Source organism: Gymnoscopelus braueri (genome assembly GCF_963280865.1).
Source record: "Gymnoscopelus braueri genome assembly, chromosome: 16".
Classification (NCBI taxonomy): Eukaryota; Metazoa; Chordata; class Actinopteri; order Myctophiformes; family Myctophidae; genus Gymnoscopelus; species Gymnoscopelus braueri.
Window position 1 is genome coordinate 21,082,758 of NC_137616.1, and position 23,359 is coordinate 21,106,116.

General features: G+C 42.7%; 1 protein-coding gene across 1 annotated transcript in view; it reads right to left on the bottom strand.

Annotated features, from left to right (window-relative positions):
- Positions 1–23,118, bottom strand: part of xkr6b (XK, Kell blood group complex subunit-related family, member 6b) — a gene marked incomplete at both ends in the record, with an annotated part of 83,391 nt that extends 60,273 nt beyond the window's left edge. The window contains one exon of the mRNA XM_080453246.1: positions 22,496–23,118. Coding sequence (XP_080309372.1) covers positions 22,496–23,118 — 623 coding nt within the window. The remainder of the gene's footprint in view (positions 1–22,495) is intronic.
- Between the last annotated feature and the right edge of the window lie 241 nt (positions 23,119–23,359).

A 23,359-nucleotide genomic window follows, 5' to 3' on the forward strand; every position in this document is an offset into this window, starting at 1 on the left:
TGATTGATTGATTGATTGATTAATTAATTGATTGATTGATTGACTAATTGAATGCATTTATTTGGTGATAACAAGAAAGGGCACATCAGCACTTCCAAAAACATCAACAATACACACAAATATCACAGTGGATAAAAACACAATAAAGCCCTAAGGCTTTAAGTTTCCATTCTATTTACATTTACATATCATATTTCCCAATGAAATCAGCATTTAAATACTTGATACATATTTATACAAAGTATACTACTTGACTAGTTGGTGTTACATGGTCCGCAAGACTGTGCAACATTGTCAATACAATATAGCCCACACACGATAACAATACGAATAATAAGCATATTACAGTTATGAAATAAAATTAAATAAAAATGAATAAGAAAATAAGATTATTAGCAGCAACAGGGAATGTGCAAAATGGAATGTGCCGAATTAGGGAGGAGGGAGTTGGCCTTCTGCATTGGTGACTCATTGTGGCATTAAAAGTTGTAGTGCTCCGTACTCACCCAATAACGTTACTGCGACTTGGGGTCAGCTATTGTCCTCTAGTTTCTGGCAGAAACTAAATATGCATTTAGTAAAATATTTCCAATTTCCCAAGAGTTTCACGGACCACATTTCCTCCAGTGAGCACATATTTTACTAAATGCATGTTTTCTGCCAGAACTTTCGGATGGATATGGAAAAACTACATTAAAAATAATAATAATTGTTATTATTATTACTATTATTATTATCATCCTTGTTATTTTGTCCTGTATTTCCAAGTATTCATGGCTCTGACAGCTGCAGGGAAAAGCTCTTCCTAAGCCTTGAGCCCCTGTGAGACCCCTCAAGCGCTTACCAGTCCACATCATCATGAACAGTCTGTTACTGGGGTGCTGTTTATCCCTCATAATTCTCTTAGCCCTCCCCAAGCACCTACTGCTGTCGGAAACCTCATACGTCCAAAAACTTGCTTTTCAGTAAATGGGAAAAAGAAAATAAACTGTGTTCCAATGGATCCAATGAAGCTATAATTTAGTTACAAGCTCTTGTTAATACTTTTCATTGGTTCAATATTTATAAAACCCATTTTTTACTTAAACACTTTCACATTCCCTTTCAATAAGTTGAAATATGGTGATATAAGGTTTCTGCCCGACAGTAGCGACATGCACCGCTCTGGGTATAGTAGCAGAGAAGTACCTTCTGTGAGACCTTGAATTTCCTCAGTTGCCAGAGGTGCCTTTGTTTACATTAGTCAACAATCATCTCCTTGGTCTTACTGATGTTTGGGAAAATGCTTTTTTCTTGGCCGTACTGCGACAGGCTTGCCAACTCCCCCTGATTGGCCCCCCAGTCATCATCGTTTGAGACTTGGCACACTACACTGTCGTCAGCTAACATTATGATGGTGTTCGAAGAGTTCTTGAGGTTTGTCAGATAGAAAGTCCAGGACCCAGTCACAAACTGCAGGTTTCAGTCCCAGGTCAACCAGTTTGCTAGCCAGCCTGGTGTGGACAACGGTGTTAAAGGCAGAGCTGTACTCAATAAATAACAGCCTAAGATATCCCTTCCCTGTTGTTATCAAGGTGGGAGAGGGTGCCATGCAGGACCTGGGAGATGGCATCATCAGTGCATCTATTTGGATGGACCTATTTGGATTGTATAGGCAAACTGCAGTGTGTCCAGGGTGTTGAGGAGAGAGGAGCAGATGATATCTTTTGCTAGCCTCTCGTCTCGCAGCACTTCATGACTGCCGAGGTCAGTGCAATCGGGCGATAGTCATTCAGGCCAGCTGGAAAGGCGTTCTTGGGCAAAGGGACTAAAATAAGTGCATATGAATATACACTATTCGGCAAGTTCTTTAATAGCCTATATTAAATATTTATATTTGATAGGTAAAATGTTAGTCACAAAATGGGGAAACATGCCTAACTTACCACATTCAATAAAAACTGTGTTTCAAAGAGTCAGATTTGTTGGTTGCAAAGCCACACAGTAATAAGAAAATACAATCAGAGCAAAGCGTTGCAGACACAGACACTGTAAAAAATGTCAGGATATCAGGATATCATCATTAGACAATGTATGACAGTTATAGAAAAGAGCAAAATGGCTTGCTGTTAAACTGCCCTAATAGACTTGATGGTTTTCAAGCTGCTTTGTGAAATGAAAGCAGTCATAAGTGTGGAGTTGGGGGGGGAGGGGCTTCATGGCTTCTAAAATTAATCAATATATTCTGAGATTCCATAATACTGTTTGATTTGATATTCCCAAGGACATCTCCCCTCAGTGATGCCAAAAAGGGTTCCTGCGCCCTCCATGCACATGGGCAAATAAGCTTCCTTTTTTTTCAAAAGGCCCTGATTAGACATCCTGCTAATCTTGGTGCCTTCCACAGAAAACCTCCACAGGCCATTTATACAGTAAATCCATTTATTGCGTATGCGAGGCAAGGTAAAAACAGACAAACAGGATGGCTATACATTTTCAGGTTAAAAATGGCAACTGTAAAAAGATAAGATGTGAGAAAATGTGCATGCTTATCACCGACACCATGTAGTGAGGAGAAAGAAAATGTGTAAATTAGGCACATTGCTAATCAGCAAACAAGCACATGCGCGTGCACACGCACCAGTGTATGTGTGTGTGTGTAGAACAAGTATCCAGGCTGTTCTCAGTCACAGTTTGTACTATCAAAGTAATGCACCATAATTTGTACATAACCCACATCTGAAATAATTTAGATCCCATGAGACTGTCACGTGAGACTGTCATGTGAGTGCCAAGTTTCTTTGGGGAAAAATAAATAAATGGCAGACATTCCCTTTATTCTTAGAGGAAAATGCATTATTTTAAGACAGTTTCAGCATTAAAATGCATTTTGATAACATCTCTGGCGAAAAATGTTCATTCAGTGGATGTAAATGATATGATATTTAGTTTGTTAGTTATTATACGAAGATTCTTTGAGGTCTTTCTATGCTATGGCTTACATGTTTAAATCATTGTCTATTAGTATTACAGATGGAAATGTTAACACAGCAATGCATTGATATAATTGTTTTACTTAGTATACTTTTGAATACTCAGGTATTCCAGTACTTCAACTCAAGAACAAATTTGACAGAGTAACTTTCACTTGTAGTTGAGTAATATTTCAACAGGAGTACTGTATACTTTGACTCAAGTACTGGGGTTGAGTACTTTGTCCATTACTGACTATATATATACGAGACAAGTCACCGGCCTCTCCCGCATGCACTTGTAATGTAATGCAAAAGAACATTCACACCTCTTATGCATGTGCTCACACCCAACTGTGATGCAGGTGGCTGAATTACATGTGACCATTTTTAGCGGTGCCAGCCGCTCTACATTTGACCGTGTCTGTGTGTCTGTCTGTGTGTCCGTATGAGCACGGCAAAGAAGCAACACTGCACACGTGCGCACAACATGAACGCAGTGTGCAATTTCCGTGAAACTTTCCACGCATATTCCCACTAGGCCCAGGAAGAATTGCCCCCCTTTTCACATTGCCCTGTTATAGCGCCACCAGGAGGCCAATTTTGGCAAATTTCCGTGAAACTTTCCACGCATATTCCCGCTAGGCCCAGGAAGAATTGCCCCCCTTTTCACATTGCACTGTTATAGTGCCACCAGGAGGCCAAATAAACTCATCGAAGGCACCGCTTCCTTCACACAGGGTGTGATTTTTTTGGTCTGTTTGCGTGTTTGTGTGCGACAGAAGAGTGACACACACACACACACACACACACACACACACACACACACACACACACACACACACACACACACACACACACACACACTCACAACAAGGCATGCTTTGACGCGTAGTAGCTTGTAAATAGGCTAGTTTCAGTGCATGACACTGTTGCAAGTAAGTGGCGCAAGTAAATGTAAATTCGGCATAACTCCAACTCCAACCCCAACCCCTAAACCTAACCTCTAAATGGTTAATCCTAGCACTAATCTGAAATGTATCCTAATTATTAGTCTAAAATTGTTTTTACCAGAAAAATTGTCCAATGTCTGTTTGCCAAATTCGACTATATTTGTGGGGACATTTGGCCTCATGAGTATAGCAACACACACACACACACACACACACACACACACACACACATACACACACACACACGTACACACACACACACACACACACACACACACACACACACACACACACACACACACACACACACACACACACACACACACACACACACACACACACACACACACACACACACACACACACACACACACACACACACACACACACACACACACACACACACACACACACACACACACACACTGAGCAGCCTGTCAGTGTATATTTTATTACCTCCAGGGCCTGGGAGCCTACAGGCAGCACAAAGCTGCAATCACCAGCCATTACTATGTAATTCATACTGGGGGCAGAGGGAGAGGAAGAGAGGGGCGGGAGAGACGAGAAAACAACTGAAAAAGTGTGCCAGAAATAGGCGAGGAAAGGAACTCTGGGAAATCAAAGGCAGGGGAAAGGTTAGAGACTAGGGATGGCACGATGAGAACATTTCATGTCACGGTTATTGTGACCAAAATTGCGATTAATGTTGTTATCGTGATAATTAAAATATGCTTAAAACTCTCTTAAAAATCCCACTTTTGTTACCTACTTTGCATCCCAGCATTCATATTCTGGGGGGAACATTAGCCAAAAATAGCAGATCTACAAGCTCACAACACAACAAGCCGCGTTGCAACGCGTTGTGAGCTTGTAGATCTGCTATTTTTGGGGAAGATATTTGGTGTAGACGGAAAAAAGCACAGAGCCAACTCATGTCCGGTGTACGACGGACAATTTCACACAGACACAGATATTTACAAAACCAACTGACAGACTTAACCACTTTCAACCTGGCCTATTTTGGGCGGGTCATTATTAAGTAGGTCGGAGAGGCTTGTTGTCGGTATCAGCCGAGAACTCGGGAGTCTATCCCTGTTACAATGCGCAAGAGATGGATTGCTGAGGTGGAGCGCCACACTACCATCAGCACACCTTGCCACACCCAAGCCGTGCTACTTAAGTTATACGCTGAGTTGGCGGTGCTCGGGATCAGACCCGTGACCCTTGTGGTCCAAAGGCGAGAGCTCTACCGACTGAGCTACCCGGACATTGGGGAAAAGTTCCTATAATGTTCAAAATATTTCAATAAATCTTTTCTAAAATAGCTAAAATAGCAAAGTCGTATCATAACGGCTAATTTCAATACTATTGCGTGACATTGTCATACAACAAAGTATCAAATATTAATTTAATTAATTTATGAAAACAAAAATATATATAGAAAAATGAAATATTGAGATACACGTTTTACCTACGAAACAATTTAATAATGAAATAGAAAAATTGGGTGAGACAAGAAAGACAAAATTTGAACAAGAAAGCAAAAGGAGTGAGTTTCTGCATTTGAGCCAGAGACCTCTTCCTTGCTAAGCCTGAAGCGGTGGTGATGGCGTACGGTAACTAATGGATCACTGTTGGCCAGCTGAGCTCATGACCCTCTACGACACCCCCCTCAGGCCCCAAGAGAACCCAGCTCAGCTGTCCCACCACTGCCTGCACAGTACAATCCCAGTGTTCGTTTAACTGTGTTTGGTTGCATTTGTACACTTTTGGGAGATAAATGAAATACTAAGGATTTTACTGTGTACTTACTTGGCTGACTAGAGCCAAAAGCAGTAAGCCATCTAGCCTGTCTGAAGAGAGAAAGCAAAGATGTCATCATTGCTGCTGGTTTAAGAGGAAATCTTTGAACGACAGAAAGGAGGGCTGAGAAACAAGGCGAGCAAAGGTCAAGGGTGGATAATGGGCAGTGGTGGATGAAGTACTCGGATTTTGGACTTCAGTAAAAGTACCAATACCACAGTAAGTACTGCAAGGCAAGTCAAGGCAATGCAGTATAGCACATTTCACCAACAAGGCAATGCAATGCGCTTTACACAGAACATCAAGCAAAGGAAACACAATTATACAATTATTAAATGACTAGGATTAGGATGCATAAAACCAAATTAAGTAAAAATGGGTGCAATAATTTAAATATAATAACCCAATAATTGCGTTGATTATCTCTTGGCCCAAAAGCTAACCAGCTCAATGAGCGTGTAGATTTGCAATTTTCGAAATATTTTTTATATTTTTGTATTAATAATCTAAACCTGCAAATGATATAGTAACTAAAGCTGTGAAATAAATGTAGTGGTGTAAAAAATATTTAAAAATATCAAATATTTTCCTCTGAGATGTAATGGAGTAGTGGTATAAATGATCAAGAAATGGAAATATTCAAGTAAAGTAAAAGTACCTTGAAATTGTACCGTACTTGAGTAAATGTACTTAGTTACTTTACACCACCCTATGGGTCAGAAGACCTGAACGTGGTCCGTTCACAGACTGTGCCTGGAGGCCAGGAGGCTGTTATATGGGCAAGATTATAAATCAATCTTCCTTTTCCAGCATTGGGGAAATACAATTTTGTTATTGTCAATCCATGAAAACTCACAAATACACATGTAAATGAACAAATGACAGATTCATCTACATATATAAGACCCTCAAAAGCTGTGACATAATGGCCTTTGTCCATCTGTTAAAAATGTCTCAATCCGTTTCACATAAATATACACTGAATTGGAATAAACAATCCCTTCACAGTCCAAGCTGTCACATTAACATATCGAGATGTTAGTCACATCAGTCACAAATGGCAGCCAGTCACCCGCCTACACTTGTACTACACATGCACATACGCACGCACAAACACACACCAATGATGTATGTTGAGTTGATTATCTCGTGGCCCAAAAGTTAATTTATGTAATGCAGAAAGCCATCATCATCATCATTATCATCATCATCATGTTTACAGATTCCCTGCACAAGAGCCATGAACCCAATTATTATTAAAATGATTGTGTATATATTGGCATTATTTATTGGTATTATTGGCATTCAATTAGATATTTACAAGGACTTCAATACTGTAGCATCAACTGATAAGTTTGCCTCATGGAATTCTGTTTCAAAGGGGACCTGATAGAGTCATTTAATCTCTTATCTTATCTTAATTATCATAATGTGTCTAGGGTCCTTAACATTACTAAAATGTCCTATTAATAATGCCATCTGGGCCTGTACCTCAGTCATGTTAAAAGTACTCTGTACTCTCTCTACTAGCAGTCTCTGTGTCTGCAAGCCAAGGTCAAAGACATGCTACAGGCTTTCTGTGACAATCTATGTTATGAGAACACCATATCGGTGTTCTTTTCCACACTAATCCTTTCTTACAGCTGTCTTGCACCCATGTCACCAAGCCTCCACTGACCAGTGGGTCAGAGCAAGATGTCAAACGTGTTGACCCAGACATGGGGACGCTGTTTTTCCATAAGATAAACTGTCACATCATCATCATCATCTACCATCATCTACCATCATCAGACGACGACGTAACCATCGCTCTCATCCAATCCGAGAAGTCCACCTTCGCACGGAACCTCATCGATGTCACATCCTATGATGTCATATGTTTATGTTACTGGACAATGTTAAAGCCTCGTGCTTTCTCTGTTACACTACGGAGAGATGGACGGCCGATGTTGCGGACCTGTGATATACTGTAACCTTCTATTGTCTCTCTGATCTGAATACAAAACATGTTTCCTTACACCCTTGGTTGGCTGTCTGAGTCTGGTTTTTCCTTATTGTCTCCGTGCTACAAGTATCTGTACTTTGTGTGGGTCATAAGGTGAAATTAAAATTAAAAAGTTATATTTTCATTTTAAAAGTTTTAATTATAACTTTTTAATTTTAAATTATTATTATTATTATTTTTTTCTCCTTTCTCATCTGACACACATTATATTATAGATATATGGGTGTCAAATAGAGGGGAGTTGATGAATATCTGATTTAAATATGATTAATGTTTAATGCTGTGTTTTGTGTTTCATTTTCATTTTGTGTTTCATTTTAAGAAAATGTAAGCCACCCAAACCCAATTCCTGGACAACAGTCACAATACCTGCTAATTGTACATACAATTGTACATACAGGGCTAAACTTTAATTTTATATCTGGTTCTAAACCTGTTTTAAACTGTGTTTCATACTACAGTCAACTGTAGGCTACTGCCATGCCGAACAGTAAATTTGATTTCCATTCTGTCTTACAGATTTCAACTTGTGTCTTGGATAGACAGATGTTTGATGCCCACAAAGAGGAAAAGTAGGTCCTATACGTCTGTGTGAGTAAAGGGGCATCACGTGAGTTTTTCCCGCCATAAATTATTTTGCTTAGGGTTAACATATCTACCCACAGTATTGCTTCAAGGAGAAGTAGGGCTAGAATTCGACTGAGCCTATACACACTTGGGGGCGGGACCTGAAACAACAGCTTCTTGGAAACAAGACTATGTTGGCTAAAGTTCCTGGTGGTACCTACATTGTGGGATTTTCAGGAAAAATTAAAAGTTAAAAAATTCAGATCCTGCCAAGGGATGGCCTTCAAAATAACATAAAATAAAGAAAGGTTTGACAGATCTGTTCATAATTATAATACCTTATTCTGGGAACTTATGAGGTGATGTCATTTTTCTCATTTAACAGCATATAGAACCCACTTACCATTCTAATTATTCTATAGTCTATGTAAGATTTCATCCTACTAACGCTGATTATTTATTCATGAACTATAAACCCTGTTTTGCTTCCTATTTGAATAAATAAATTATACAGTCCTTTTGAAGAAGTATAAATGTGTATGTTATCTAATAACTAACCATTTATTTTTGGCCTTAAGTCATTTAAATCTTTGCCTGTCTGATTTGATTTTGAATAATGTCACAAGGTACAATCAACTTGACCTTTGACCCTATCCAAATCATGATAAGATGTAGGCTTGATAGAGTCATTTAATCTCTTATCTTATCTTAATTATCATAATGTGTCTAGGGTCCTTAACATTACTAAAATGTCCTATTAATAATGCCATCTGGGCCTGTACCTCAGTCATGTTAAAAGTACTCTGTACTCTCTCTACTAGCAGTCTCTGTGTCTGCAAGCCAAGGTCAAAGACATGCTACAGGCTTTCTGTGACAATCTATGTTATGAGAACACCATATCGGTGTTCTTTTCCACACTAATCCTTTCTTACAGCTGTCTTGCACCCATGTCACCAAGCCTCCACTGACCAGTGGGTCAGAGCAAGATGTCAAACGTGTTGACCCAGACATGGGGACGCTGTTTTTCCATAAGATAAACTGTCACATCATCATCATCATCTACCATCATCTACCATCATCAGACGACGACGTAACCATCGCTCTCATCCAATCCGAGAAGTCCACCTTCGCACGGAACCTCATCGATGTCACATCCTATGATGTCATATGTTTATGTTACTGGACAATGTTAAAGCCTCGTGCTTTCTCTGTTACACTACGGAGAGATGGACGGCCGATGTTGCGGACCTGTGATATACTGTAACCTTCTATTGTCTCTCTGATCTGAATACAAAACATGTTTCCTTACACCCTTGGTTGGCTGTCTGAGTCTGGTTTTTCCTTATTGTCTCCGTGCTACAAGTATCTGTACTTTGTGTGGGTCATAAGGTGAAATTCAACTCCAACAGGACCCTTCAAAAGGCAGCCTAATTATATTTCCAAGTCTGAATGTGTCTTCAGAATGAGACACCTTGCATTTATCTTTCAAACTTGCATTAATCTGTCTACTAAATTGGTAATTTATTGCTAATAGTCATCATTCACATTGCTCAAGGGTGACAGTGGGGTAACAGAGTGCTAGCAAGAAGAAATTACTGCACAACACTACATGTAAGTGTCACAATAAAGAAAGAAGAAAATAAAGCTAATTCATACTCTTGTTGAGGGACGGGTTTCAAGCTACAGTAACAACACAATACATTGCATTGCTTGGTATTGTTAGCTTGAAAATCAGCTATTTTCAATTAGCGACACCATTGTGAGACTGGGTATAAATTAAGGTTTAAGAGTGGACGGTTCAATTATTTATAAGCAGAGATTTGTCTGTTTATCAAACTGATGCTTGGAGCATCGGCCATAATCAGACTCATACAAACGGTGGTCTTCTCTGTCCGAAAACTGCTGATGCTGCTTCCAAAAGACAATCATCTGCACTATGAATAAAGCAGAGATGACATGAGGGAGAAAATGTGCATGTGTGTGCTCACTGCATAGCCTACACATTCAAAGAACATTTTGAGGAACACAAAGGATGTTCTTCGACCATAGCTTTGACTGTCTGGGGTAAGGGCACACATTAAATTATATGTATAATTATACTGAGAATTTTCAATTGACCCCATTTAACTATAGAACATACTGTGAAGTGTATAGCTTCTTAATTGCTATGGTGATGAGATAATAAGGAGACTTCCCATGGACAAGCAAGAGTGAAGTCTATTGAAGGGCAATTGATTGCATAGTGCCAGTTAAAATATTATTCCACTAGCAATGAGCACGTTTAACCACTTAAACCCTATGTATATAGCCTATTGTTGACTGGGTTCCCCCAGGTCTCTATCTACAAGCTCACAAAGGACACTTTGTGAGCTTGTAGATCAGCTATTTTTGCCAAATGTTCGCCCCAGAATAGGGATGCTAGGGTTCATGTGGTAAAAATAATTCACAAACATGCTTTCATGCCTAGCTGTTTTACATGGAGCACTTTGGGAAGATTTTCAAAAAGCGACCCTCTGTTTTTTTTAAATATATTTGTATATTTTTTTATATTATCATCTTGATGAAGCATAATGTACCTCGGATGGTGAATATAATTTTCACCCGGCGACACCAGCATAGTATGAGTTAAGCATATAGGCCCTAGCCTATTCTTTCAGAGAATTGTTCACAATTGAACAACATACCCAAAAATAGGGACGCCAGAGTTAATGTGGTTAATGGCCAAAACTGCCAAATGCATACATGTGTGCATTTATTTGATTAGACTGTCAATAAGTTCCCATACTAGAATACTGAAGAAGATGTGAGTAGAGCCATTAAGCTGCTGCAGGCTGATTTATGAGCCAAGGTGTAACAGTTTCTCAGGCAAGTGGGACATGATGTCCAAAATGAGGGTTAGGGTTAGAGAGAGAGAGAGAGAGAGAGAGAGAGAGAGAGAGAGAGAGAGAGAGAGAGAGAGAGAGAGAGAGAGAGAGAGAGAAAGAGAGAACAGACAAGCAACTAGCCAGTCAGACAGATAGACAGAGACTGAGACAAAGACAGAGAGATGATGACACTGCACAGGTGAGAGAGAAAGGAGAGTGGAAAGCCGGGAATCAGAAAACGGTCGCAGCAGGGAGCAGAAGGAGGCATGGTGGTATGGCAGGATGGAGGGAGAGAGAGAGAGGGAGGGAGGGAAGGCACGATGTTCAGTTGTAATGGGGCAGGAGCCAGATGCTCTAGTTTCCTTGACAGAAATGGAGGTCAAGTGCAGCTTTATGTGAAGGGAACACAGGGAGAGAGGCATAGCGAGAAGGAGAAGGATGGCAGGGTGGGAGAAGAGGGAGGCGCCATGATGACTTTAACTAGCAGTGAGGGACGGAGCAGACATCAGCTGTAAGCACACAGTGCAGAGAGTGTGATTATTCTAACTAGCAGAGAGGGAGAGCATTGGAGAGGGTTGAAGTACATACTGTACAGTACTGTATGGCGTCTCCTTCTAGGAAAGATACAGTAGAAAGGCATAAGAGGTTTGAAGGCTAACGTACTTCAGTCATTAAACAGCTAGAATAAAGCGTAAAGCGTACGCTATGAAGAACACAAATAGATGTAAGGTGTAAGGGGAGAACGCATGATGATCATAAATGGGACCTCTGGGAGTAAAGCACTCGCCCCCAAAACACGGAGAAGGGGAGTCTAGGAATATATTAGGACCCCCGCTATTAGGCCACCACAGACTGCAGATGAAAAATAGCCTTTGTGTGTGAGCATCTCAACTACCACTGAATATCCTGTGGCTCCATGTAATGATTTTCTCTTGCATACAGGGGATCACCTGCAATCGACCACTGTAGAAAAACATAAATCACGTTGTGAGGACTTATACGCATGGCACAGAGGAAAGGTGGCAAAAGAGCAGATTTATATTTACTAGAGGTTTGGGTCGCTGCGGCCCTCACACCTACGTCGCAGTGCCAATCCGACCAATATGTCTCGGGGGCTTTGTCAGAGTACCCGTTGTACCCGTCTGTCTGAGTCCCTTTTGTGCCCATATGGAGATGTCCTGTAGTATAGGTGCTAAGAGACATGCGCGTGACGTCAATAGAATAGCGTACCACCAATAAAATCACCAATGCAACACTGCTGACTGATTTATTTGCAGCTTATACCATGATGACACATTTAGGTTAGACATCACACTCCATATGTGGGCGTAGCTGCATTGGGAACTCCTTCTATGGCTATGGCTGGGTCAGAGTTCAATTCTAAGCAGGCCATATTTACAAACTACAACATCCTTCAAAGTGAATGAATCACACAATATTTTAACAAATATTTCAAAAACTCCGCTTAACGAGACAAAACATGATATTGGTGAAAGCGTTGTAATATATATGTTGTCATATTTTAATGATACTGGGAAATTGGTGGAAATAATTCAGAGCTATTCTGCATTTTGTTCGAATGCATTTTTGATGACTGAAGCACTCATGTCATCTCAGTCACATTTTAAGGGGAAAGATTTCTATAGCTAGGGCACCACAAATTAATTCAATAGACGTCGAAGCATTGGCTCATGCACGCTAAAGAAAACGTTATCGCTTTTCTTGAGCTATGACGCAAAGGCTATACGAGCAGTCCGTGGGAGAAGAATTTAAAATAAGCAGGACATTGGTTTCTCTATCCCAGAGGGGGGAGCGTATGGGAGCCGGCCCTCATAATGACTTTTCCTATCGGAAAGGACCCAGGGAAGGAGGGAGGAGTTCACAGTCCACTGGCTTCACCAGCTCACTCTGATATAAGTGCCTAAAGAAACAGGACAGGGAGTGGTGTAACAGAGAGCTCCTTCGACACTCCCCCGAGGTGTGTGTGTGTGTATGTGTGTGTGTGTGTGTGTGTGTGTGTGTGTGTGTGTGTGTGTGTGTGTGTGTGTGTGTGTGTGTGTGTGTGTGTGTGTGTGTGTGTGTGTGTGTGTGTGTGTGTATGTGTGTGTGTGTGTGTGTGTGTGTGTGTGTGTGTGTGTGTGTGTGTGTGTGTGTGTGTGTGTGTGTGTGTGTGTGTGTGTGTGTGTGTGTGTGTGTGTGAGAGAGAGAGAGAGAGAGAGAGAGAGAGAGAGAACGTAACAAACAGTTACTCTTTATTCCCCTGAGTTTTGGTTTATTTGTTTGTTTTGCATGTGGAGCGAGTGAGAGGGCTGGAGAGAGAGACGGAGCAAGACTGCCTGTCTGCCTGTTTGCTTCATATAGGCTCCTGAACAGTACCTCCACCTGCCTCACTGTCTGCGCCTCTAGATTGTCTGTCTGTCTGTATACCTGTTGACCAGAACTGGGAACCTGGAGACAGAAGCTCTGTAACACCAGGCCCTTAAGGCTTACCAAGCAATACAGTTTAGGATTAGGAGGCCTGCCTCAGGCAGCTAAATCAAACACTATCATCCCAGCTTTATTCTCTCACCTCACACTCACCCTGCATTACACTTACCTACATGAACCTTAGCATCCCTATTCTAGGAGAACATTCTTTGAAAATAGCAGATCTACAAGCTTACAATGCATCGCAACGCAATGCGTTGTGAGCCCGTAGATGGGCTATTTTCACCAAATTTGGTGTAGAGGGGAAAAAAGGAATGGGTCTAGTATAGATCCCTGGGGGACTCCAGTCAATGAAGTATAGGGTTTAAGCGGTTAAGAGTTATCTGTAAAAACAGGAGCCATGGATGGCAAATGGCATTGGAAACAACTGCCATCTTATTCATTCATTCATGATGCACATTAAAATCCTCGGCATTAAATTAACTCCAGGAGTGTACATATGGAACCAAATGGACCTGTAAACCCTAAGGGTTGTATTGTGTGTGACCTTTTCCTCCGTTTTTTTTTCCTCTTTTCTTCTTTTTTACATTTACCACAGTTAAGCGAGACTGACTATTGAAGCAATCGAGGGCCTGGAGCCAGTTCCGAACCAAAGACAGTGCAATTACGTGGTCCGTACATTAACTGGTAGAGCCACCAGGGCACACACACACTCACGCATACTCTAATAACAGGCTATATCCCACATATTAATACAATCTCAACAATTGAATTCATTTTTCACTACCTTTGCAGAACATTGGGGTGCTCAGAGAATCAATATGTTGCCCTTCATTCTGAAATTGCCTCTAACTCAATAACCGTCAACTTGATTCAAAAACCTGAACAGATATAATTGAAACAGGAATTGAATCTAGTTTTTTCAGATCCACCTCTCATCCTTTGCTTCTTCCCTTGTAAGTGAATGAAGCCTAATTCATACATCGCCGTATGACGATGTATAAATGTTGTACGATGCTGGCAGAAAATAAAAAACTTGTTATTTTAAGCAAGCAATGAAGTATAAATCTGGCTTAACCAAGCCACATAATAGCCTAATTTATGCTCCGTCGCATGACGGTGTCGCACGCCGAAAATAGTAGACCTACAAGCTGTGTCATACCGCTGTGCGATGAAGCATGAATTGGGCTTATCTGTCTCTTCTACCCCCAGCTGGGAAGTGGTTCCATTGTAAAGCAGCCTCTTGCTGCATCTTGATAGCCTACTCTGTCATGTAATTGGGGGTTTTCCTCAAGCTTTGCTTTAAAGGATGACTCCCCCCCTGTTATCAATACTAATGGGAAAATGAGCACCATTACACTATAATACATTCTTGTGCACCAAAAGGATGTTTACTGCGCTGTCTCCAGGGACCTTAAAGGAATTGCATATAATAACAACACATAACATAGTTTATTTTATAATAACAATGCTTTGAGTGTGTGTGCCTGTGTGCGTGTGTGCGTGTGTGCGTGCGTGCGTGCGTGCGTGCGTGCGTGCGTGCGTGCGTGCGTGCGTGCGTGCGTGCGTGCGTGCGTGCGTGCGTGCGTGCGTGCGTGCGTGCGTGCGTGCGTGCGTGCGAGCGAGTGTGTGCGAGCGAGTGTGTGCGTGTGCATGCGCATGCCCATGAGTACTCATAGTTCATTCTCAGCAGAGTAAAGTATTGTTTTAATGGTTCCAATGGTGAATTGCATAAAGACATGACACACTGAAGTGTCTATGTTTTACAGTTTATAATGTAGTTATGGTAGCAAAAAAGTTTAATGTTTGCATCCACTGTAGTAGGAAATATATGCTTTATCATTCCACTTGACAAAACCTGCAATATATGAGCTTATGGACTGTTTAAGCTTGATTTATGCTTTGGCGACAATGTGTCATGTAATATGTCGCTCGATGAAAATGCATATTTCAGCTGAAACAGGACTAACTACAGTACACCCAACTGGACCAAAATGCTTTGAACTAACATTGCAGTCCTTAGAGCCCTGTAATGTGGCTAAAAACTAAAAGAAAAGGAAAATTATCCGGCCTTATTATTATAGGAAAAGATTATTATTACTGCCAAAGTTGGGGAGTGGGGGAATATATTGTATTCACAAAAACAAGATAAAAAGCTTTACAGTGAAGCATGAAGGTGCACAGCAAAGTCAATGGCAATCCAGCCAGTAGTTTTCTGGATATATTGTTTGGGACCAAAGTGACAGACGGCTGGACGGACGGACGGACGGACATAGCCATCCCTGCTAGCCATCCCCGCTAGCGACCTGTCCTGTCTTGTCCCGTCGCGTTCAAACAAACAAACCAATTCAAACAAACTCCCCCTTTTGTCCTCTTTGTTTATATCTCTGGTTTGCTCACCTTTAGCCGAGTTTTTGATGGGGGAGTGTGTGGCATTGTACATTCTCGATGTCTCGACACCATGTGTACAAACCTCCTTGGCAATTACAAGCAGGCAAGCCAGCCAAAAGAGGCTCTCATGTTGACTTCCTCACAGCCTGTATTAATATTTACCAGGCAGGGAAACACAAGCAGATGTCAACCATGAGCTGATTCCCCCCATGTTACTCTGTGGTGAGCCTTGTCCTGGATTAAGGCATAATCCAAACATTATATTTGTCTTGTTAAAAATTAAATGTTGGAGAACTGCTGGTATGGAGGGAATCCCTAATGCTGTGACTGCTACAGAATTGGAGATTAATTCAGTAGCCTGGATTAAAGTTGAAATTATTTTTAAATAATTGAGTAAATATGCATTATTTCAGAAAATGTGTCAGCCTATTAAAGTAGTGTCACCTTATCCTTCTCTGATCCTAGAAGCTTTCCAGATTCAAACTACTTATACACTGTCTTAGAATGTCAGAGCTAATGCCTTTCTGCCAGCTGACAAGGTGATTGAAATATTGCAGTGCATGCATTCACATTTTCAAATGCTTGACCTTCAGTGATTCAAGGGATGCAATGGAAAACTAAGCTCCAGTGGAGAAACAATAACACAAAACATCAGAATGTAGCATCAATTGCATAGTTATACTCATCTTTTCTTCTAACTAAAAATAAGTCTATTTATTTGAATGGATGTCATCACTGAAACCCTATGAACTTGAAGTGACAGTAGGAGATCAAATTCTATATTTATGCACAACGGACTACATTGCAACTGACGACTGCAATACAGTGAACCTAGTGCATAAAGGATTTCTGCCAACTGTTATAACTTTTCTGTATTTCATGACACACAACAATTTAACTGGGTATTAAGTGTCTCACATTCAACATTCGGTAACATGTCTTTCATGTCTCTACAAGAAATAATAGCAAAATTTAAACCAGTCACACATGGGTCACAACGCGCATTTCAGCACTGGACAGCTCCCAGTATGAAGAAGACCTAGTGCGCATTTCAGAACTGAATAGTTCCTACAAAGTAAAATTCTAACTAAGAGAGTTACATTTGGTTAGATTTTGTACACTCTCAAAGTTACAAATGGATTTTACAGTAGCCTGTAGCCTATATGCTTTTAGCATAACCAGAACATCATGATTGTCACAGGCACAGAATGAATTTCTGATAGAACAATTAACACATCAATCATTCAATGGGCCCGATTATGAACACACCTCTGACCTTCGGACAAAAATGAGGAACAACTGTGATCCGCACATATCAGGGATTTACACACCCCTTTGGGAATTGCACGTCGGTTTTTGCTTAGAGAAAATACACCCTCCTTTAGTCACTTTATTTACATGTTATTTACACTGATATTTATGACCAGCTTAGTGAATCGGGCCCAATGTGATGATGCATTCGTTGTGCATTATCTGCATATGAGATTTCACCCTGATCCTGTAATCAAACAAAACAACACAACACAAGATGAACAGAATACAAAAACCCAGATAACCTGGCCTGCAAATGATGTTCAGCACCGGACAGCTCCTAGTATTTGCCTTAGGCGAGAAAATGTTTGATTCAGCACCGGACAGATCCTAGTTAACAATAGGCTAGAAAATGTTTGGGTTCAGCAGCGGATAGCCCCTGTTTGCAATAGGCAAAAAATCCTAAATCCTAAATCAAATCTACCCCCCTTCATCTTCACTCTCTCCCTCCACCCTCTTTGTCCCTCTCTCCCTCCATCCCCTGTCATTCAAACTCAGAAACTGCTAAATGGAACAGGTTTGCACCCAACTATAAAAAAACTAACAAAAAACAAACCATGAGCTCAGCTAACTAATAAGGGAAGAAGAGAAAACAACCACCTCCCCAGACCCCTGACATTTCCCAAAATCATCCAGGGGCCTTCCAAACCTTGAAGACAGATGTGGTGTCTGTTCACTTAGACATTGATTTGGTCTGAGACAAATGAATCTGTCTGTCTTCACTCTGGACCACTGTATGTAGGCTATGCTTGCATACGTGTGTGTGTCTGTGTCTCTGTGTGTGTGTGTGTGTGTGTGTGTGTGTGTGTGTGTGTGTGTGTGTGTGTGTGTGTGTGTGTGTGTGTGTGTGTGTGTGTGTGTGTGTGTGTGTGTGCGTGTGCGTGTGCGTGTGCGTGTGCGTGTGTGCGTGCGTGCATGCGCATGCCTGCGTGAGCAGAAAGAGAATACTCCAGGAGACACTGTCAACGCCGCCGATGACTCACAGCATGGAAGCAAATCCAGACAAGAAAGAGTCGTGGAAAGCCAATGACAGGGCGGGATTTCAGACAGGAACGGAATCCTCCCCATTTCGTCAACACTTAACGAGGAGCTAACGGCAAAACAAGCCTGGCAGTTCTGTCATCTGCTCGGTCCTCAGGTGCACAGTGAGAAAGGAGCTAATTGAATCCAGAACTGAATATGATATTGCGTAATAAGACATGATGAGGCAGTGTTTTTGACTCCTGTCATCACTTTGTGACGTTTTCCAATTGTAATGAATGCAAACACTTTTGCAGAGATAGCATCTATTTAAAAGCGTCCAAGAATATCTATGATAGTTGGCATTCAAAAGCCTAAATTGAACATTTACGTCCTCATCATTACAGAAATTTACGAATGTCCAATCGATCATAAAATCCATAGGATTGGAATATCAAACAAAGTTATATAATGTCACAGTCAGCTATGACCCTATAATGCAATGTGATATCACACATACTGTGTTCTTGGTGAGGTGGTTTCTTGTAGTGTGTCATCATCTCCATATCCACTGTTAGCCTTCCAGGCCCTGGGTTACAAACTCGCTAAGCTGACAAGAGTAGTTTTTAACCTTTAACCCCAGACCAGTGGATCACATCCAAGGGGAGATGGTGCTCTGACAATGGTGTCTTCCTCTGGGCATTGCGGTGTCATAACATGTATGCCACCAGCTTACATTTCCTTGAGTTCCCTATTAGCATATGCTGCAGGAGGTTCCCTTCCTAGCTGGATTTATTTCAGGCCATCTCATTTCAGGTTTATTGTCCATGACAGAAGATTCAAATTACTGAGAGAAGTCACATCAAATAAGTCTTCCAGTCTTAATTAAAATCTTTAACAGACAAATAATTTACTGTTGTTTTAGCAGGATCTCTTTATTGACATGTATCCATTTGGTTTTCAATAATCAATGCAAAGAACGACATTTCATGGTTAAAGCCCTCCAACAGGCCTCACGCCCCAAGCCCTAATATATTGTCTCCACCAGGCCGAAGACCCCTGTCCGTGTGTGTGTGTGTGTGTGTGTGTGTGTGTGTGTGTGTGTGTGTGTGTGTGTGTGTCCGTCCGTCCGTCCGTCCGTCCGTCCGTCCGTCCGTCTGTGAACAGCTAATCTCCGGCACCGTTGGCCCAAATTTTTCACATCGGCCAGTTATAGTGCCTCCAAGAGGCCGATTGTTGCTGAACACATTTTTTGCTATTACTCCAACAGATTTTGTTAAAACATCACACAAATCGGTACACATTATCTCTAGAGTCATGTCATCTAGACGGACCAGTCTGATTTTTCATATTTCATCCTGATAGGCTTAGATTGACTTATACTACCTGGCCTGGCGGAGACCTGGCTCCGAGGAGCAATTTTTTCTATAGTTGTCCCTCTTTTCTGAAACTGTTCATATTTAATAAACTGTTCTTTAGTTAATTAGAGTAACTCATTTAAAGCTGCTTCTCATTTCAAAAGCTGGGGTTCAGACCCTGGTTTATGGTTTGCTTGGACAAAGAAATCTTAAGCAACTCACTTATTGCCACCACTATCACCAGTGTGTTTGTGAACCAGCCCTCCCCATCTCCACCAACCACTATATGGTGGCTTTAAGTGAATAATCAATTGAGCCACACTGGAGTAAATAAACCTGGGCCCATACAACTGAAACCAGTCGATATGACAGCCTTCAGGTACACTTTAAAAAGAGCCTGTTGATAAATGCAGAGTGGATCGCTACATTCTGGGCATACTTGACTGGAGATGCACCATCCAGACACAGCATCTACCATTAGCATCAATATAGGGGATCACTTATTTTCACATGGGTGAATGATGCATAGGATTTGAAAATTAACCTGTGTGGTGGAAGAAGTGGGTGAGCGAATATGAGAGATCTTTCATAGCCACTTAAAACCACATGAACCCTGAAAATAGCAGATCTACAAGCTCACAACATGCTGTGTTGTGACATGTTGTGAGCTTGAAGATTGGTGTAGAGGGAAAAAGGAGGGCCTAGTAGACCCCTGGAGGACCCCCTGGAGGTCAATGAAGTATAGGGTTTAGGATTTTAGATCAGAGGCATATTTAAAACATTTGCATTGAGGGTTTCATATCCGATTTAATTCCCTTGGCAACAGCATAAGAAATGTAGCCTGTATCAATATTCTTATACATTTCATTATGTAGTATAGTATCAAACTATCAAATAGCTGAGAAAATACATCTGACCAGTGAGGGATGAAGTTGTCAAAGGCATACCTAGTAACTATAGGCTAGTAGTCTATAGCCTATAGTGAGTCAATAGTCTCTCTCATATCTCATACACAGTGTAGATGCATGCCTACACACACACACACACACACACACACACACACACACACACACACACACACACACACACACACACACACACACTTAAATATATAGAAAATAAGATGGATCGACGCCTTCTCCTAAAAAGCCTTTATACTTTGTGGTACGACCGTGGTGCTCGCCAAAAAAACAGCTTTTCAACCGAAATTCCCATGTTTTTCAGCTGAAAATTCATTATTTTCGGCTGCAGCTGCACGGTCATATCAACGAAGTCGAGCCCAAGTCTACTACGGGGTGCATTTCTATTTACAGTATCTATATCTTTCTGTCTTGTTTTTCTCCCCACCGTTCTTTCTTTTTGTCCGACTGGCAGTTTTCTCTGGGCTGCCGTCATGCGTTACATTCTCCATTAAATGCCCGCCACTGCGTCTGTCTGCACCAAAAACAACTCGCTGCCGAGTGGTTCCCACTAGACACTAGACAGCCTACATGGATCCAGTGGATCCCGCTGTGCTCACCAGCCAGCATCATTCACGCACTTGACATTCTACTACAAGTCGCTGCATGTCAGCAAATACAAATTACGCACTGCACGTAGTAGACCTTGAGTAGAGAGGCTATTATTACAGATATGGCCACGTTCTCTCGACTCGACGCATCTGTCTGGGTGGCATAAAGAAGGGGACTTAATGTTTTGACCACAAAATGCCAAAGCGTCGCAGAGGAATCGATGACATCATGTCTGTGGGGGGAGGGGGGGGGGGGAGAAAAAACGACGTTTTGTGAGCCGTGCAAACGGACGCGCGTCTGGCCGCTGGTTGCAGACTACAGAGTTGGAGTGTGTGTCGCGACTCGCGTGGGGAGGGAGGGTGAATCCTCACATGCACATGATGCACTATATGAACGTCGCGCCTGTGAGAGTGAGACAGACACACATGGGTATATATACACACTCAGCCTACGCACGCAACGCGTGTACACACGCACGCACGCACTCACACACGCATGCACATATGCGCACGCGCGCGAACACACACACACACACACACACACACACACACACACACACACACACACACACACACACACACACACACACACACACACACACACACACACACCATCATTTCCCGGCTACTATATACTTGTGTCGTTGTGTGTACCCTTTGAACAAAAAGCTCTCTTCCCTCCCCATACCAGCGCAATGGCGCACTATGAGGACATTATCACAACGGTGCAATGTATTGTAGGCTATATGCTCTGGCAGCTTGTTGTGACAAGCTGGCCCTTCAACACTTTTAGTCTGAAAGCTAAAGAAACATTCTGCCAACAGAAAAGGTCGTTCTGTCTGATTGCAATGACAACTACACTGTGATATTTATAGCCAAGATGAACCCGGTGAACCGGGCATCCTCTCCTCGCAGCGCGCGGTGCTGATTTTCACTCTAGTCATGCATGGGCCAGCTACTACGACGGGTTATACCAGGTGACAGTGAGGGAAAGGTGACACACACACACACACACACACACACACACACACACACACACACACACACACACACACACACACACACACACTATGTGTGTGTATGTGTCTGTCACTTTTCCTTCACTGTCACCTGTCACATGTGTCTCACACACACACACGCACGCACGCACGCACGCACGCACGCACGCGCACACACACACACACACACACACACACACACACACACACACACACACACACACACACACACACACACAGAGAGAGAGAGAGAGAGAGAGAGAGAGAGAGAGAGAGAGAGAGAGAGAGAGAGAGAGAGAGAGAGAGAGAGAGAGAGAGAGAATAAAAGCTAGGGGGGCTGCAGGCAGCTTTGGGGGGCTTTAAACGCTCACAAAGCCAGAAGTTGTTCCAGTCTTACCTCCACACCTGTCCCATCTGGAAGATGTGTATGACGGTCTGCCAGACCCACACGGACAGCAGACAGCACCTGTCTCTCTGCAGGCTGACCGTGGCTCTCCGGCCGCTGCTCAGCCCCTCCACGGAGCCCAATCCGCCGCCGGTGTAATCCTGCACGAACCACCTGAAGCTCAGGATCTGGACCAGCACCGAGGGCACCAGCACGAAGAACAGGGTCAGGCCCGACCAGAGGAAGTCCTGCTTGTGGTAGTAGTCGATGGCCAGCCACACGTCGGTCCCCACGTCCCAGAAGAAGACCAGGAGCGCCAGGATGATCCACAGGCAGTCCAGCCAGAGGCGCTCCTCCTGCGGTGGCCTGGCCGCATCCTCCTCCTCCTCTCCTCCCTCTCCTCCCTCTCCTCCTCCTCCTTCCTCTCTCCCCTTCCCCTTCTTCCCCCGGAGGTAATGCAGACAGGCGCTCCGGCACCCCCAGTAGCACGACGAGGTGTTGCAGCAGTGGCAGATGTGGAAGGAGCTGCCGTCCCCGCGCGGGTTCTCCTCGCCCGTCCCCACCACCTCGTCCAGGTTGTGCAGCTGGGCGAAACCGGCGGTGACGACCCCGCGACCATCGGATTTCGCTGCCATCTTTCCCTCTGATGTTCCCCCCACCTCCTCCCCCGGCTTCCGGGGTTCTGTGTGACGACACTTCCCTGACACCTGTTTTCCGAGTGCACCCCGAATGTGGGAGCCATCTAGGACCGGGGTGCCAGCGGCGCGGCGACGTCGCGGCGCACTCCGTCCCGAGCCTGCGCTCCAGTGGTGGTGGCGTCACGGACGCAGCAGCCCATGATGTTCTCTCTCTCTCTCTCTCTCTCTCTCTCTCTCT